The following is a 17,813-nucleotide window of genomic DNA, read 5'->3' as shown; positions in this document are numbered from 1 at the left end:
CAGCAGTGACCGGATTAATCGATAAGCTGCGCGCTAAGAGCCCCTCTGTCCTCAGAGGACAAAAGGTGGCCGGGCCCATATTATTTAGCCGGTTGTTGTGTGTTTTTTGTGGGGGGGCCAGGGGGGGGGAGTGCTTCTGGTTTGTGTCTCGACTCAGGGAACGTAATTGATTTATTGATATGGAATGTTAAAGAATGTATGGGGTTATGGATTGAATGTCAAAGCAATTACGGTTAACAACGGACGTGCCCTGCAATTCCTCCTCGGTGTGCTTTGAGACTCTGGTGAAAGATGTTTTAAAATATAAATAAATACATATTAATATTTAAATAACACAAAAACGAAAGCATGGGTGATATGACCTTGTGGGAATACCTTCCGGCATTTTAAAGCCATCGCAACGGAACACGACACACAAAAGTAGTGTGGAGCATAATTTAATCTGTATTTACGCGACACAGAGAATGTACACTCCACAGACATTAACAGAAAATACGTGGCCGGCTGGCAATGTGGTTAAAGTACGTGACATACGAGTGGAAAGTTCCGAGTTTAATTCCCGGTCGGCCCGAGGTTCGCTTTGTCTGTTGTTGACGAAACGAGTACTGCATTCTGGGCACTCAGAAATGGCATTGTTAATGGGTGGCCCCTGCCTTTGCCATAGGAATGTGGAATGTCCACCATTGGCTGAGGGCTGTAAAACATGACATCCACTCTTCCTCGTGCTCATTTGAAAGGGAAACCACTTTGGGTTGAACAATAAGACGAATTAAAATGTTTCACCACTGATGTATGACTCATTCAATAATTGAATAATTCAGGCATGTATTTAATTGATTTATCTGGGGGTGATGTGCTGTGCCTAAGAGCAGCGGTGGCATGGTGGTTAGCACACTGCACAATGAGCTGAGTCGCCCAAGTTCGATTCCCAGGTGTGGCTCACGTTAGCTGTGAGTGACGTTTAACTGGCCCTGGGCTCCATTTTCAACCAATCCACAACGACCAGCGTGCTAAATTTACTCCCTCGACCAAAATGTGCGGCGAGGCCTCTATTCAGCAGTGGATAGACACGTTCTCTAAATTACTGTTATTTTTTTTTTAAAGTCTGGTGCATAAGTCATTCCACAACAGTTAATTGCTTTCCCAGTATTAATCGTGAACACTTCACTGCAACGAGTCCAGTGTTTCAGTTTCAGTTTCATGTATTAGGTGTATCCCTGTGAGCCATGCGGCTCTTGACTCGGGTGCAACCGCAACAAAACAAAAACGTGAACAAGAAACATCTTAAAGTGACTACACGCAAAAAATCCAGGAAAAAACAGCAAAGTCTTCAAGAAAAAACAACGTATTTCAACGGTTCATACCCGAGACCTGCTTGTGTGTGTGTCTCATATGTGCGGTTGGAAGCGATCGCCCTCCAGCAACAACGGAGGGCAGAGGAGCTCCGCTCATAACAACGAGCGGAGCTCCGGGTGGCTAAACACAGCAAGTTAGCACGGTAGGGGGCACAGGTGGTGCCAGTCATCTCAGTCATTCGACCCATGGCACTTGGGTCTGTTCCGTGACCTCCTGCCAGCGGGTGTTCGACACTTCACGTGGCCTTAACGTGCACATAGCCTGGCACAAGCGCCATGGTGACGTCACCGCCAGTTAGTGGTGAATGGCGGTTCTTGTTTATATGTGCGGTGGCACAATGGTGAGGGGTAGTGGAGCAGTTGGCGTGCTGCGCTACGAACCCGGCGACCCGAATACGATTTCTGCTCATGACCAATAACAGCGGCGAATATTTCAACTGGTCCTGGGCCTCCCCAAGGTTGACTCAGACTAAAATGAGTACCTAGTGTGCTGTGTAAAAACATCACCATCGGGTGTGGTGCTGGCCACCCACCCCCTCGTTTTCCATGCCAGCCTACATCGTACTCGAATTGTAAATGTTGTGGGTTTACTTTCCAACACACCGGTGTGCTGAACCAGTAACTAATTGGAATCTTTTCTTTACGTGACAAACTTTACTGATTGGCAGTGTCGGGTAGTGGTGGGTTTAACGACACTTTTATATTTCTATTTAAAGCTTTCGTGACTGCAGGGAGTCATCTTCTTGGTTCTTTCGGTAAAGTCACGTAGAAGGGAAATAATAAAATAATAAAAGTAAAACATAATAAAATAATTCTCACGACGTTTTGGCCACAACGCAAGCAGCCGTCCTCAGGTGAAGAACAGGTCTGTCGGAAAGACATCGTGAGATTTATTTTATTATGTTTTATTTTTATTATTTTAGTATTTCCCTTCTACGTGACTTTACTGAAAGAACCAAGAAGACACTTTTATATTTACGTCCCTAATTTCGCCAATGAAATGAACACTGGTTCTAAGTGGACCTCTGTCGTGTATGGGTAGCACGCCCCGCGGAGGACTGGCCTATCTGACCGAACGTGCCGTCGACCCGCCGAGGACGCCAGAAGTCATCGCCTTGCTTCTCGCGTGCCACAAACAGGCCTTCCGGACTTCGTAGCCGTTTGGGGGGGGCGGACACACGTGACCCACGACCGCCGTCGCTCGGACCGCGGAGACGAGGCCAGTGTCGCTCAGCATGGAGGCGGCGCCGCCGCCGCGCCCTCGTGCCAGGAAACCCGAGACGAGGATTCGTCCGCCCGCTCCGCAAACGGTCGATGCCGCGGCCATGTTTTTAGCTGAGCAGAGGCCAATATTTCTGAATTAGCAACGCGTTAAGAAAATTGATGGAATGTCCCTCAACTGTGATGGATGCACCCGACACAATCTGGTTATACAAAGTTAAATAAATAAAAACGAGCAAACTACGATTCCACAGGCCTTATCCCACCACTCTAACTTAAGTAAAATATTGATTTAGTATGGTAACATCAGCAACCTACTTGCTGTTTTTCCATTTTGAGGATACTTTACAACCCTACAAGTGGTATGTTACTAATATAAATAGGTCGCGAAAGCCTACGTGTTAAACTGAAATTAGGGACGTAAAATGTGTGCCGTAACCTGTCCAATTGATAACTATCTCGCCTGGTTTTCAGGAGGGTTAGGGTTCAATTCTGAGTTTTCATGTTATCCCCATGGTCACATGGTTTTTTCTCCACATGCGTACCGTGGTGAGGAGAGGAGGGCTGATGCATTCTGGAATTTGGGGAATCCTGCCATAGTTTTTACGGAGTGCTCTAGCCAATAACATCTGGTAAGCCAGCAACATCTTGTTTGCTTGCTTAAACAAATGCTCATGGATAATTGTTTGTCAAATGGAAAATAGAAAAACCTCTCTAGTCATGTGCGACTGTGGTCATCCAGAACAAACCGTACAATGTCTATCGACGCAACGCCCCGGTCCACAAATACGAAGGAGACATCACAGCGATGCCACTCTGCTGCTGCTGACGCAGTTTTCTGGCTTGATCACCTGAATGTGACATTGTAGTCGTTGCTCTGCATCTACATCAGCAGCCGTGGGAAAGAAGATTTATCGTCCAGAAATCCAATAGGCCGGTGACTAAACATTTTTAAATTTGTTTTTGGAAGTCTGTATATTTATCTCATTACCCATAATGCCTTGAAACAATGCACGAGTTTCCTGTATACTCAGGTCATTAGCGCAGTTTCTTCAGTTTGATAGGAGTGGGATGGGCGGTGGTGAGTGACGTTGCTTTTAGCCGAGCCCGCGTTGGAGCCACTGCTGTATTTGGCCACTTCATGGAGGAATGGCCAAACTTTTGGGAGCGCTGTCCGCAGGAGGATGGCACTTACAACGCGCGCCGTTCTGGATGTTTACATTGGGGCCAAATTCAGCCGCTACGTTCCAGGTTCAACCGCCATAATTTGTCCCCGATGAAAATGTTTGCCCAACATTAATGATAATCACAGCAAAAAAAATTGCCGCAATTGGATAACAACATCAGGAAAAAGTTCAATGGATTGTTGCATCTGTCAAGGCTCTTGAGAGAGATGGCGACAGCTTGAGGGGGGTGGGCAGGAGGGGGGGGTGGGGGAGTCCTTCCTTCATCCAGCAGTGGATAAGATGATGGCCGGTGATCACGATGAATCTTTCGAGCACTGGGTGGCACTCGGGGTTCGTCGTTGGGATTGATTCATCGATCGTTCGCCCCCTGGCCGGAGGTGGAAATTCCACATTCATATGACGGGGGACGGGGTGGGGGCGGGGCGTCAGGATTAACTTAACCCAACCCACATTGACCTCTCACAAAGGCGTGCAGCCGAATAAAGTGGTGCTCATTTTATTGGGGGGGGGGGGGGGTGTAGTGGGGGTGGGTGCGGAGTGGTGCGCTGAACTATGATCCCCGGCGACCCGAGTTGGCTCGCTGGACGCGGCTAACCTCAGTGGCGAGTGATATCTTCACCAACCTTGCCCCCTCCCCCCTCCCAAGCCTGCACTCACCATGGTGACGCGTTTGTTTGGACCATACTTCTCCGCGCTGGTCGGTGCGCCGTTGGCGAAGGGGGCGGCCTCAGGTATCGCCGCTGGCGCTATCCACGGCCACGAGTCGAACTCGGCTCTCGCCGGGTTCGTAGTGCCAACCCCCTGCATGCAACAACCATGACTCGAGGAATGAATTCTCAACGTCTGTATGTCTTGGCCATTGGGAATCGACTCATCGTCACGTCGCGTACTCACCGCAAGGAAGCCGCTGGAGCTATGCACTTTTAAATCTAGATTGAGACCTAATTTCTTGACGACTGAATTTTTGTGTTCAGTTTGTTGTCCTTTTCCCCCCTGCACCTCCGCTTGGCTACGTACGGTGCGAAAGAAGTTCAACGTGCACGCGCACAATGCTGTGAAGCAGCAATGCTCATTGGAATGCGCCTGCTCGCGTTCGTACCGCGCACCGCGCGTGTGACGCAATTGGCAGAGAATAAAAAACAGCAACGCGCAGAGAGCAGCCGCGCTGTGCCAGCCAGCCGCGCATCGGTTGCGCAGTGAAGTAAGACCGCCCTTCGCCAGCCAACCGCACCCCCCGTGCGCCTGGACAGCCCCCACCGCCCCCCCCCCCATCTCGCCGCTCCAACGCGTCGTGCACGCCCGATACTCCCTCCTCCTCGTCCTCCTCCTCCTCCGCCACCCCCTGCCACCCTGCAGCACCTTCACCGCAGAGAAGCGCAGCGCTGCATTGCAGTGGAGCTCCTGGGCGCGGCTGCGATCCCCTCTTTCCCCTGACCCCGCCCACCACCCTCCCCCCCACCACCGCTCCGCCCGACCCATTGAACGCGCGACGTTGGGTCAACGTTGGGTCAACGTTGGAATGCGGTTGTAACCGTTGAAGGTGGCCCCGACGTTCCGTGTTTACTGGGAGACGCGCTGCTCGGGTCCACCGCTCAGTCGGCACCTCGCGTTGCCCTCCATGAACCCTCTTCCCATCCGCTCCGTTCTCTGTTTCCATTCCCCATGCGCAGGGCTGACAAGGAGCTCAATGTTGCCCATTGTGTTGCACCATTAATCCGGTCGTGCGAGCTCGCTCTGGACTTGCATCACAGGCCGATAGAAATCTGCGGAATCCGTGCCCGCGTGACAACAATGTTTTTCACCTTGTCGTGGATTTTATTTTTCCTCCTCCTGCTGCCGCTGCCGCCAATTGTAATTTGTTATTCTCGGCCATCGTAAAACCCACAAATCTGCTTGGCACAGCCTTCTCATCTGAGCTTCCACGGAATGGTTATGATTACTAAGCTGGTGCAGGAGGCATCGAAGAGGCTTGGCTTTCTTTTCCACGCCGAAGCCTTCTCTGACTCTGCGTGGCCATTACCACGACCATACCAACTACAGAGCCAAACGCTGGAATACTGTGGCGTTGCCAGCATCACGCGACATCCATCCTTGTCGTTCACATCTGGGGCAGAGGTCGCAACCGGATACCCGATACCCGTACCCTACCCGATACCCGGCTACCCGTACCCGGCCAGGTACGGGTATGGGTACCCGTTTGCGACCCTGGTGCAGCCGGGTACGGGTACGGGTAGGCCGTGAGTCACTGGTGAGTAACCGTTTGTCACTCATTTCGGGTAGGGTACGGGTAGGGAACGGGTACCCGTACCCGGCCGGTACCCGTACCCGGCCGGGTACGGGTACCCATTTGCGACCCTGGTGCGGCCGGGTACGGGTACGGGTAAGGAATCAAAACCCGTTTGCGACCTCTGATCTGGGGTGGAGGCGCCCTCCTTGCTAACCTCGCTGCACTGCATAGAATGTAACGCAAAGCCGCAGTCAGGTTGAGTGGTGACCCCAGGGACCACCAAGTCACTGCGGTCACTCGCTCACCGGCGGTCAGTCGCCTCCTCGTTACCCTGCTACCGTCACGGCCGAGGTTTGGTTCGCCCCGTGAGCTTCACTCTTTGTTTTCCCGTCACCGATGTTGAGGTCTCACTTTTCTGGACTCTTTTTTGGTGGAGGTGGGATCGCAGGGGGGCGAGGTGGGGGGGCGTGGGGGAGTCGAGTGGGAGGGAGACAATGGGGGCAACCACCCCACACCCTAAAATTAAAACATTGATCACAGCGATGATGAGAATAATCATAATTCCGACGATCATTATAAAACGATGTTGGTCACAGCGATGGATATGACGATAATGATGTTGGTATGATTATTATGATATGATTATGAATAAGATCTTGTATGCATGTTGAGCTTCTTTCGCACCATACGTAGCCAAGCGTGCTAATCGTCACCAGTTATCTTGATAATAATCACTCGTGGTGATATTAACCGCGAACAAAATTGTTAACATGTCCAGCAATAACACGGTGGCCTTAAAAGAAACAAAATAAATACAAACGATGACATTTAGAGCAATGGTCAACGGCCCTCCTTCCTAACGCGTTGGGTTATTTTGTTATTCGTGCTCGTGCACCACTGCTGACGCAGGATCATCGCCAAACATGAGCCGTCAAGCATGCGACGATGATTCACTTGGCAATACACGCGTCGTGCTGCGTAATGGCCCATCACGTCGATTACGTTCACGACGTATACGTCGTGAACGTAATCGACTCGCTTACAGCCCACAGCCAATAGCGGGCGCCCCATTTCACGGTTTTCCGATTACACTGGTCAACAAAAAAAAACATTTTTTTCTGGCCTGGACTTTTGCAGCTGTTTTAGACTAATTTCAGGGTGCTGATTCCAAATCTGATCTCAGATTTGCTCTATCACATCTAATTTTTATGCTATTGGCATACCCCATTTTCATTGATTTTACCCGAAATTAACTGTCACTTATGATTGCAAGTTGTTGCGAGTCACTGACTGCTTTAGTGTTATGGTGCTGTATTTTTAGGATAGTGTGTTTATAATATAATTTTAAGTAGATATCCACATTTATTTAATATTTTTCTTCCGCAGTTTTTATTAAAAATGCAATATTTGATATCTCAAAAACCTGATGTGATAGACAAAAACTGATGCCAGATTTGGAATCAGCACCCCAAAAATTACCTTAAAACAGTTGGAATACCTTATACCAGAAAAAGTGTGTTGACCAGTGATCACGGTTCACTACGTGTGGTGCGAAAGAAGTTCAACATACGTACGTAGAATGGGAACCGATTTTTTTTTTATTATCAATTCACGAGCTACATTTCGTAACAATTCATTGAATCGCAAAGAGGGCAACTCGCTGGGAGCTTAACAACCGAGGTGACGATGACGATGTTGCTGACAATATCGATAACGGTGATGGCGATGCTGATAGTATTGATAAAGGTGATGGTGATGGCGATGAGGACGGTGATGACGATGGTGTCGGCGACGATGATGGCGATGCTGAAAGCGACGGTGATGACGACGGTGATGGCGAAAATTATGGCGACGATGATGGCGACGGTGATGGTGACGGTGATGGTGACGGTGATGTGCGAATGCCCCCCCCTCCCCCGCCCTCTCTGCGCCTTTGCCCCAGACGAGCGCGAGGTCGTGCAGAAGAAGACCTTCACCAAGTGGGTGAACTCGCACCTGGCTCGCGTCTCGTGCCGCATCAGCGACCTGTACCTGGACCTGCGCGATGGACGCATGCTCATCAAGCTCCTCGAGGTTCTGTCCGGGGAGAGGCTGGTGAGATGGCTCGTTCGTTCGTTCGGTCGTTCGTTCGTCCTGACTCGGCGCCAGTGTGGCCACCACTGGGCTAAAGCGGCTCTGTTACGAGGACGGCCACAGTCCAACGCCGTTGCAGTTCCGTAGAGTCACGTGGAGATCCGTCGAGTTGCACAGAGATCCCGCGGAGTTACGCAGAGATGCACCGAGTCCACCGAGAGACTGAAATTTGGACTTTATTTCCGCTGGTGAGACCCATCGAGCTAAACAGCTCTGTTATCTTTGTTTTACTGGAAATCCGTGACAAAAACAGAGATGCATGGCTCAACGGATTCCTCCAGTCGAAATAAGGAATCTGATTCTGATGCACGGGTGACCACAGCCCCCCAAACATTGACAGTGGTGGCAGTTACAGGACACTGCAGGGTGGCAGTGTGCAAACTAAAAAGAGCAATAGCAGAATCTTGTCTTAATGAGATTTACATAGCGTCTTTACCTAGGCGCTTTACAGCAACTATAGAATTGTACATAGCATGATGATGATTTCAAATGAAGAATTGTGTCATTGTAGTTTTGATGCAGTAAAACAAGAGGGATTGATAAGGAGGGGTTGGGAGCGGCCTGGTCGTAGTTTGGGGGGGGGGGGCTGACAGAAAGCTGGGGGGCTGAAAAGTAATCAGGGGACATTGCATTGGGAAGACAAAGGGGGACGGGGCAGGGCTGGAGCCATGAGGGAGAAGGGGGGACACCGAATGATTGTCCTTTATATTTTATCAACGCATTCCAACTAAAATTGAAAGCGTTGATCCATTCGCGCTTTCTGTCTCTATATCTATCCATCTGCTCTTCTGTTCGTAAAGATGAGCCAAGTGTGAACAAAAACTCGGCTAATGAAGGTTGCGTTGCTATATGGGACTTTCCCTGTTGAAAACTGATCGAGTTTTTCAAGAGGGTTGCCCAGACAAAATAACAATCACTGAAGGGAACCCCCCACTTTGCCATCCTGGCCCTGCCAGCCACGGCAAAGTCCTCTCAGCAGGAGCCACCAGGGGAGCCGTGGTGGCCAGATGTTAACTACCTCGCCCTGTACGCAGGAGGTCGTGGGTTCCATCACCAAGCCTGACGCATGTTGTATATTTTGAGTTTGCGTGTCTCTCTCTCTCACCGTGGTCGCGTAGATTTTTCTCCGGGTCCTCCAGTTTTCCCCTCTCCATTTGTAAATGTGCGTTTTGAGCATTTGGCCGCTATCAATGAGCCACTTCGTCGAGCTATCATTTGTGATGCCCAGGTCGCTTCTGAAGAAGAGCTCCGTAGCTCAGTGGGACCCTTACCTGGTAAAATGAAAAAGAGTAAGTAGTTGAAGAGAGTAGTTTCTTCGCTCACTAAACCGTTCCGGAGACAAGCTCGTGCTGGAAGGAGCTTCGCAATCCACGTGCAATGAATGCGTGGCTTTTAATTTCCTAGTTGAGTTGTTATCAAACAATGAAACAAGTTTGTACATCGTGCCCAAGGAACCGAGCCGTGTGGCTCTTTCTTTAACATTTCATTGACCTTGGAGATTTTTTTTCTCAGGGTGTGGAAAAAATAATAATAATAATAATGTATTAATGCTGCGAATAGTTAGCATTGCTGAAAATCTTGATTACGGATGGTGGATCTATATTTGTCGTGGGTGGTGGCTGCAACCATGCGGGTGCTTTAAATGGGATAAATTTGGAGATGTGTATTTTTGAAGTGGGCTGGCATTCCGTGGCATGACTTCTCCAGATAGGAGATGGGCCATGCTGCCGTGTGCACGTGCGTGTCTGTGTCGTGTAGCGGTTAGCGCTACGCTGCACTACGAACCTGGCGACCCGGGTTCGATTCCTGCTCACGGCAAACACCAGTGACGATTATCTGAACTGGTCCTGGGCCTCCCCTAGGTCGACTCAGCCTCAAATGAGTACCTGGTGCGATGTGTAAACATCGCCGCTGGGGAGACAAAGGCGGCCGGGCGTGGTGTTGGCCACCCACCCCCTCGTGTGCCGTGCCGTGCCGGCCTTTATAGGTGCTCGCTAACAGCACTTGCCCCTACAGTCTGTTAAGGCTATACGGGGGATCTTTGTCTTTTTTGTCTCTGTGTGTGGGGTGCGGTAGCGTCGCGGTTAGCGCGCCACGCTCTGAACCCAGAAATCCGGGTTTGATTCCTGCCTCGCGGCCAACATTGACGACGATTATCTCAACAACTCCTGGGTCTCTCCTAGGTCGACTCAGCCGTAAATGAGTATACCTGGTCTAGTGTGTATAATATCAGAACTGAGGAGACTGAGGAGACAAAGGCGACCGGGCGTGGTGCTGGCCACCCAATCCCTCGTGTGGCGTGCCAGCCTGAATAGGTGCTCGCTAACGGCACTCGCAACAACGACCCGAGTTAGCACACAGCCTCATGAACTCTGTGGTCTGAGTTGCATTCCTAGCCTTGACTAGCAGTGACAAGTGGTATCAGAACTTGTTCTGATCCTCGTCTAGGTTGACTCAGTGTAAAGTTAGCACCTGCTATGGTGTGTTAACAACAAAATCTCACAACGGGTGTGGTTATGATCACACTACCATGGTTACTCTTCCCATGGACTCTGAACGTGGATTCCTCCACCCGCAGTGAAGACCTGGACAACCACACTGATAGTCTCGTCTCATCCACCACAACCGTCTTTAACCACCACCACACTGCGGGTCACAACAACACACTCACTAACCCACTCACTCATCCACTCACCCACTCACTAACCCACTCACTCACCCACTCACTCACCCACTCACTCACCCACTCACTAACCCACTCACTCACCCACTCACTAACCCACTCACTCACCCACTCACTAACCCACTCACTCACCCACTCACTAACCCACTCACTCACCCACTCACTCACCCACTCACCCCACTGCAGCAATAACAACAACCGCCATTCGCCACTAAGTGGCGCGACGTCACCACGGCACCAGTGCCAGACCAGGTGCACTTTGAGGCCACGTGAAGTGTCGAAGGCTCGCTGATATGGGCTGACCGACTGAGACGGCTGGCAGACCCACCAGCTGTTCCCCCCACTGTGCCAACTTGATGCATTTTAGCCGCCTCCAACTGCCCAGTAGCATCCTTCACGAGCCTCCTCCATGGAGGCCGACTTGGATCATCATCACGATATATGGGCAGAGAGCCGGTCGGTGTCCACTGCACAGCTCGTCATTTTATTTTCACTTTCCTCTGTCTTGTGCCAATGTGTTAAAGCAGTGCCATATCTTTCCTGCGCCAATCGCTCGTATCCGTCAAGACATCCTCTGTTAGGTCTTCCTCTCTTTCCGGTTCCTTCCATTTTTCCGAACAACAGAGTTTTCAGACTTGAATGCAAAGCCATATACAGTACTAGCTGTACTACCCCGGCTTCGCCCGGGACTTGGATCCACCACGCCCGGCCGCCTTTGTCTCCCCAGCGGCGATGTTCACACACCACACCAGTTACTCGTTTGAGGCTGAGTCGACCTAGGGGAGGCCCAGGAGCGGTTGAAATAATCGTCACCGCTGGTGGCCGTGAGCGGGAATCGAACTCGGGTCGCCAGGTTCGCAGCGCGGCGCGCTAACCGCCACACTACAATGCGTTACGCTCCCACATGCGCGGGTCACATGACAGATTTGACGTCACAGCTCACTTGCCGTGCAAAAAATATATACATTATTGAGCTCCCCCCCCCCCCCCAAAAGTGTATTTTCATTTTTTTTTGCATGGTGTGCAGTCTGGAAAGTACCCACATGGCAAATTTCCAGTTTGTTGCATGTCGGGAAGTACGCTAAACATTTTGAACAGACACACATAATCACAACTTTGCCTTTTATATATCTGGAGATAAACATCAGTAGTGGCTACGATGAAAACCCAGCATGGGCCTCTTTTTAGATCAGCTCAGACTGAAATGAATTTACGACTGCATGGTGTGCACTTCAGGGGGTCTACGCATTGCTTGGTGCTGAGCACACCGCCCCTGCCTCAATAGGTGCTCGCTAACAGGGCAGGACCCAGGAATGCACGTGGCCTCACGGGAGGTTTATTTCGCTATACGTACAGAAACAAATATTGAAGTTTAAGAATGCATACGTATATACTCACAATCCCCGGGGAAATAGTATGTTCAATACGCATTCAAATTGTATACATTTAAAATACCAAAAGGATATAACGTAAATAACTTGAGTGAAAAAAATAAATGCAGTTGATGTTTTTGACAGAAATGAAACGCTTCAGTCGGTAAAGGTGCATCCCTGCAATATCCGTCTCATGCCACTGCTGGCAGAAGGGCCTCCACTCGAGAGAGCTCTGGAGAACCTCTCGGGGGTATTTTGGCCTACTCCTCTACTCTCGTCCTTAGGACCCTTCAGTAAAGCCTGGGAAGCCGAACCATTAACTTATTTTTATTTGGTTTAACACGAAGGCTTTCACGACCAATAACCCAAAGACATATATTTTGCTTGTTTTTATTTGACGCTGCAGACATCAAATCGGCGTTCTCCTCCCATCGTGCCTTAAATAAACGTGCGGCCTTTCGTAGCAGGCGAGTTTAAAATCCCTCTCCCGTGCCTCCTCTGACCTCTCTACCTGGCATGTGGCCTTCTCGCTGCCCTCTCCCTTGCATCGCATAAACTTCCCGGCCATTTCTTTCTTTCCCCAGATGTATTTGTGTCGGACGTGTTTAGCCACTGCTCGTGAAATGTGGTGCACGCCGAGGGAGCGTCTTTCTTTCCTCGCCACGGTGGCGAGATGTTAACTCCCTCGCCTGGTATGGGAGGAGGTTGTGGGTTCGATCCCGATCTTTCTACCTGTGGAGGCGTGGATTTTATCTCCGGGTCCTCCGGTTTTTCCTTCCACATTGAGAAACATGCATTTAGAGTATTTGGCTGCTATACATTTCTACGTGATAAGCCACTTTGTTGAGCTATCATTTGTAATCGCCAGGTCGCTTCTGAAAAAGAGCCACACAGCTCATTGTGCCTTACCTGGTAAAATAAAAACTAGTTTAGTTTTCAAATTGTCTTGCTGTGGATTTCACACCTGATGACGATTACTTGTCTTGCAGTCGAAACGTCGTGAGAATTTTATTGTTTTATATTTTTATTATTTTATTGTTTCCCTTCTACGTGACTTTACCGAAAGAACCAAGAATATAGTTTAGTTTAGTTTTTGATTCGCCACCAGCTGTGTGGCTTCACTTAATCAGTATGCTGCTCGTGGCACTCTGTTAAATGGATACACATTTTGGTTAAATGTTTTGGGGTTTTCTTATCACTATGTCTCATAGGTCACCTTGAGACCAGAACAATGTGTGTGGTTTTTGAATCGCACCCTCGCGGGACATTGAGTCCTGTGTCTGGTTTAATGAATTGAACATTTAAAAAAAAATGGACTTCTAAGATAAATTGAAAAGCTGACATTTCAAGAATGACATTCAAAATGTGCTTTTTTAAAATCGATGCAGACTCTGTGAAATCATGTTTAGATTATCTTTTTTTTGTGCGCGTGTGTATGCATGTTTTTTTTTTAAGATTCATACTACACGGTCCATGATGGATTCTTCTAAATGAGTTTCATATTTTTACGGCATTGCTTTCATGCCAGATACCTTTTAAAGTATTTAATCGCGGCGCAACTCTCGCGTTCAAACATTAACGAGTGACCAACGACACATTAGCTCCCAGTAACACAAACATCGACGGGGTAATACATTCCACGAACAACTCTCGGGGTGGTGAATTTTTCTTCGGATTGTCATTTTCTGCCGGGATAAAAACCGTTACTGCCACTGTTTTTCTCTTCCATATCGGTCGGTGGCAGTGAATCGTGGATTACTGTGGCGTAACTGTCAGTGTAGTGCAGGGAGTGGGGGGGGGGTTCCCTTGTGTTTTAATGAAGCCCACTGGTTGGTACGAGTGTCAGCGTGTCTGACGAAGTGCTTTCTCAAGGCCCGACTGCTGCGCCCCTTTTGGTTGGTTTTACTGAGTAACCGATTTCTCCATCGTTCGAGATAGAGATCGAGGTTGCCACATTTTCCAAAGATAAGATGATTTCCAAACTGTCCATCAGTTGGACATGCACAGAGAGGAGGGGTAGAGGACCACGTGGAGTTGATGTCATATAGTTCAAATTGTGTGACCAATCTCCCCTCCCCCGCTCTCAACTTATCTATGAATTGGAACATTCCAAACGGTTCGGCACCAACTTGTAGCGGCATGGGTGGGGGGGAATTCGGAACGTACCACTCTTGTGCAGGGTTGTGGTCTGCAATGATAAGCCATCTTCGCACAGAGCCTGTTCTTGGAAAGGGCAAATTAACTGCTTAAAAAAAAAGAGAGAAATTGCCTGGAAGAAAAGAGATGGATCGTAGCCGTTACCCATCACTACATCGACAATATTGCGTGCCGTTGAAGAACTAAACATTCGTTGTGGCAATATAACTATTTGTCTGGAAGTTACAAATCCCATTGGGATGTTGTTATAAGTGGTGCTTCATTGTGCTGGTGTCAAGGCCAGTCAACCTAACATCACTACACCCCCCCCCCGCCTTTGTTAAAATAAATGCCTTTCAGCGTTAATAAATCTCGACGGTGGACTCGTGCGGACTAAAAATAAGCCCAATCAAGGAATAACTCTTGCTTATTTGAGTATACATGTGTTGTTTGTGTGTTTTGTTGTTCATGTAAGTTGGCTAACTTGCCGTTTTCCATCGTGGAATGTTTCCTCTTCTAACCGGCTGCCGCTGGCTTGCCGCCGTGCGTGTGGCTGCGACGTTCGCCGTTTTCGCAACAGCATCGCGATTGGAACAACAACAACAACAATAATAATCATCGTCCACCGCTTGCCGATGAACACCTGTCCACGCCGCGTCGGCGTTTTTTTTGGCCGTTGTTTGACCATACTTCTCCACGCTGGTCAGTGTGCGTTGGTGAAGGGTCGAGCGATTTGTTTGCCGTGAGCCGTGAAACCGGACTCGGCGTAGCCGGCCGGGGCCCCCCCCCCCGTTCGTAGCGCCGCCAACCAACGGTGCCTTCGCCGCTCTTAAGCCCCCGCACGTAATTTTTTATTTTGTAATTGGGTAGAATCTGTCACGCGTAGCTTATAAAAAAATAAAATGTCCAGTCAATTCGTCTGAATGGTATTTAGTAATTTCTTTCGTATACCGGAACCTCCGATTTCCCGCACCTACGATTCGTGCAATTGGCTACGTACGGTGCAAAACAAGTTCTACGTACATACATAGAAAAAATAATCTGTTTGTAATCGTGACAGATCTTTTTGGGAAGGACATTTTCCAAAGAGCTTTGTCCGAATAAAATACATTTTACTCAACTGATGAAAGGGAATTGGAAACCCAGCAATTGCGCTACTTAACTATGGCGACGGTGGCGAGATGTTAACTATCTCGCCTGATGTACAGGAGGTCATGGGTTCGATCCTGACTCTGACGCCTGTGTATTTGGAGTCTGCATGTTCTCCCCGTGGTCGTGTGGATTTTTCTCCGGGTCCTCCGGCTTTTCCCTCCAGATTTAGAAACATGCGTTTAGAGTATTTCGCTGCTATACATTTCGACATGATAAGCCACTTCGTTGAGTGATCATTTATGGCCAGTCTGGTTCTAAAAAACGTGATATAGCTCAGTGGGCCTTACCTGGTAAAGTAAAAATTGTTTGGTTTATAGTTTAGTTTATGATGACCACCATCGGCACGGTGATAACAGTAATCATAATACCACGAGTTAACTTTCGTGGGTTCATTACCCATACACACACCACTCTTCCCTTTCACATGGCACTCTGTAGTCTGGGCTCGGCTCACTGATGATCCAACAAAGGGGTGGAAAGGCTTGAGCTGTATTTGTTGCCAGCACTCTCGTGATAACGTCTTAAGACTCCGTGATATTTTCCTGGATAAATAATTGACATTACCATTGCTTTTTTTTGATTATCACCGAGTACAATGTATTCTTATACGGTAACTCAAAAATCATATAAATACAGCTCGTGTGTGGTAACAGCGTTCAAACCACTTCAACAACATTAATATACATATGTAGGTTCATAACGGTGTTCATGAAGGCATTGATGTTGATGATGGATCCTCATGATTAGAATGGTGATGTTGAAAATTCCAACGACAATCTCTAAAATAGCAGTATTCGTGATAAAATAGAAAACAATCGTCACCCTGATATTGATAACAGTGAAGATAATGTTGCTTGGTGTTTCATGATAATGTGTTGATGAAGATGATGTTGATAATGATTTAGCGATGATGATCATGATGATGACGGTGTTGGTGATCGTGGCTGTATCATGGGGAGCAGTATTGCTGCGGTGAACGTATTGCGCTATGAACCCAACGCCAACACCAGTGACGATTATCTGAACCGATCCTAGGCCTCTCCTAGGTCGACTCGGCCTCAAATGAGTACCCGGTGCAGTGACCTGTATACCTCGCCTGGCATACAGGAGGTCGTGGGTTCCATCCCGACCCCCGCATGTATATTTGGAGTTTGCTTGTCTCTCTCCCCCATGGTCGCATAGATTTTTATCCGGGTCTTCCGGTTTTTCCTCCACGTTTAGAAACACGCGTTGACAGTATTTGGCTGCTGCTATAAATTTCCACGTAATTAGCCACTTCGTTGAGCTACCATTTCTGGGCAGGTCGCTTCTGCAAAAAAATCAGCTAATAGCTCAGTGGGCCTTAGCTGGTAAAATACAAAAAAAGTGTAAAAATCGCAACTCGAGAGACAAAGGTGGTCGGGCGTGGTCCTGGCCACCAACCCCCCTCGTGTGCCGTGACGACGGCCTTCACAGGCAGGTGCTCACTCACAGCACTTGCCCCAAAAAGTTTTTTGTTAAGGCTAAACGGGATGGGGGGGGATCTTTCGTCTTGGTCACGGAACTTTAGCCGAAGCCGACCAAGGGCAAGATGCGGATCCACTGCCTGGAGAACGTGGACAAGTCCCTGCAGTTCCTCAAGGAGCAGAAGGTCCACCTGGAGAACATGGGCTCACACGACATCGTGGACGGCAATCACCGCCTTATCCTGGGCCTCATCTGGACCATCATCCTCCGCTTCCAGGTCTTCCCAACATGCCTCCTCCTCCTCCTCCTCCCTGCACACACGCGTCCTTCACACGTCACGTGGCCGCGCTATTTTCGCACCCGTGGTTGCGAACGAGCAAGTTGTGACTGTTCCCGGCCGTCGCTTCGTCCGGTGACGTTGATGCGGGGGGACCAGGCCACGGATGGTGGCGATGGCCTGAGAGAACGTGGACGGACGGACGATATCATCGGAGACGGACCGCGCATGTCGCCTTCTGACGTTACTCCCAAAACACTGAACAATTTATTTCATTTTGCTGTCTCAATTTGCTTGTTCGACGATCGAGAGAGAGAAAGCAAAGAAATCGATAGACTTTTCATAGTTTGCCTTTATTAGCCTTTATAGCGCAATGTAAGTCACTTCAAAGCGAGACCCGTCATTTATAATTTTGGGTCAGATCACTGCGTGAGCGGAGATACCAATGTGTGTCGTACATCCTCCTCCATCCAACACAGCCAAATAAACGAACACAGTCGTCACGTCAACAAACGTGTAAATATATTGTTGCTTCAGCACGTCGGTATGCTGGAGAGCGACGTTTAACAATTTGTTTCATTTAAGAACATTTTAACTCAAGAAGCTGTGCAAAGCCTTCCATA

The 17,813-nt window shown here is 48.9% G+C and overlaps 1 protein-coding gene across 6 annotated transcripts in view; it reads left to right on the top strand.

Moving 5' to 3' along the window:
* The window catches only part of LOC144937220 (spectrin beta chain, non-erythrocytic 1-like), a 197,520-nt gene that overhangs the window by 114,152 nt on the left and 65,555 nt on the right, over positions 1-17,813 (top strand). For all 6 annotated transcript variants that reach the window (XM_078864582.1, XM_078864581.1, XM_078864580.1 and 3 more), the window contains 2 exons: positions 7,933-8,084; positions 17,017-17,190. In XM_078864582.1, coding sequence (XP_078720708.1) covers positions 7,933-8,084; positions 17,017-17,190 — 326 coding nt within the window. The remainder of the gene's footprint in view (positions 1-7,932; positions 8,085-17,016; positions 17,191-17,813) is intronic.

Source organism: Lampetra fluviatilis, chromosome 18, assembly GCF_964198595.1.
Source record: "Lampetra fluviatilis chromosome 18, kcLamFluv1.1, whole genome shotgun sequence".
Classification (NCBI taxonomy): Eukaryota; Metazoa; Chordata; class Hyperoartia; order Petromyzontiformes; family Petromyzontidae; genus Lampetra; species Lampetra fluviatilis.
Note: the sequence above shows the minus strand (reverse complement) of the source record. Positions and strands in the feature narration are given on the sequence as shown.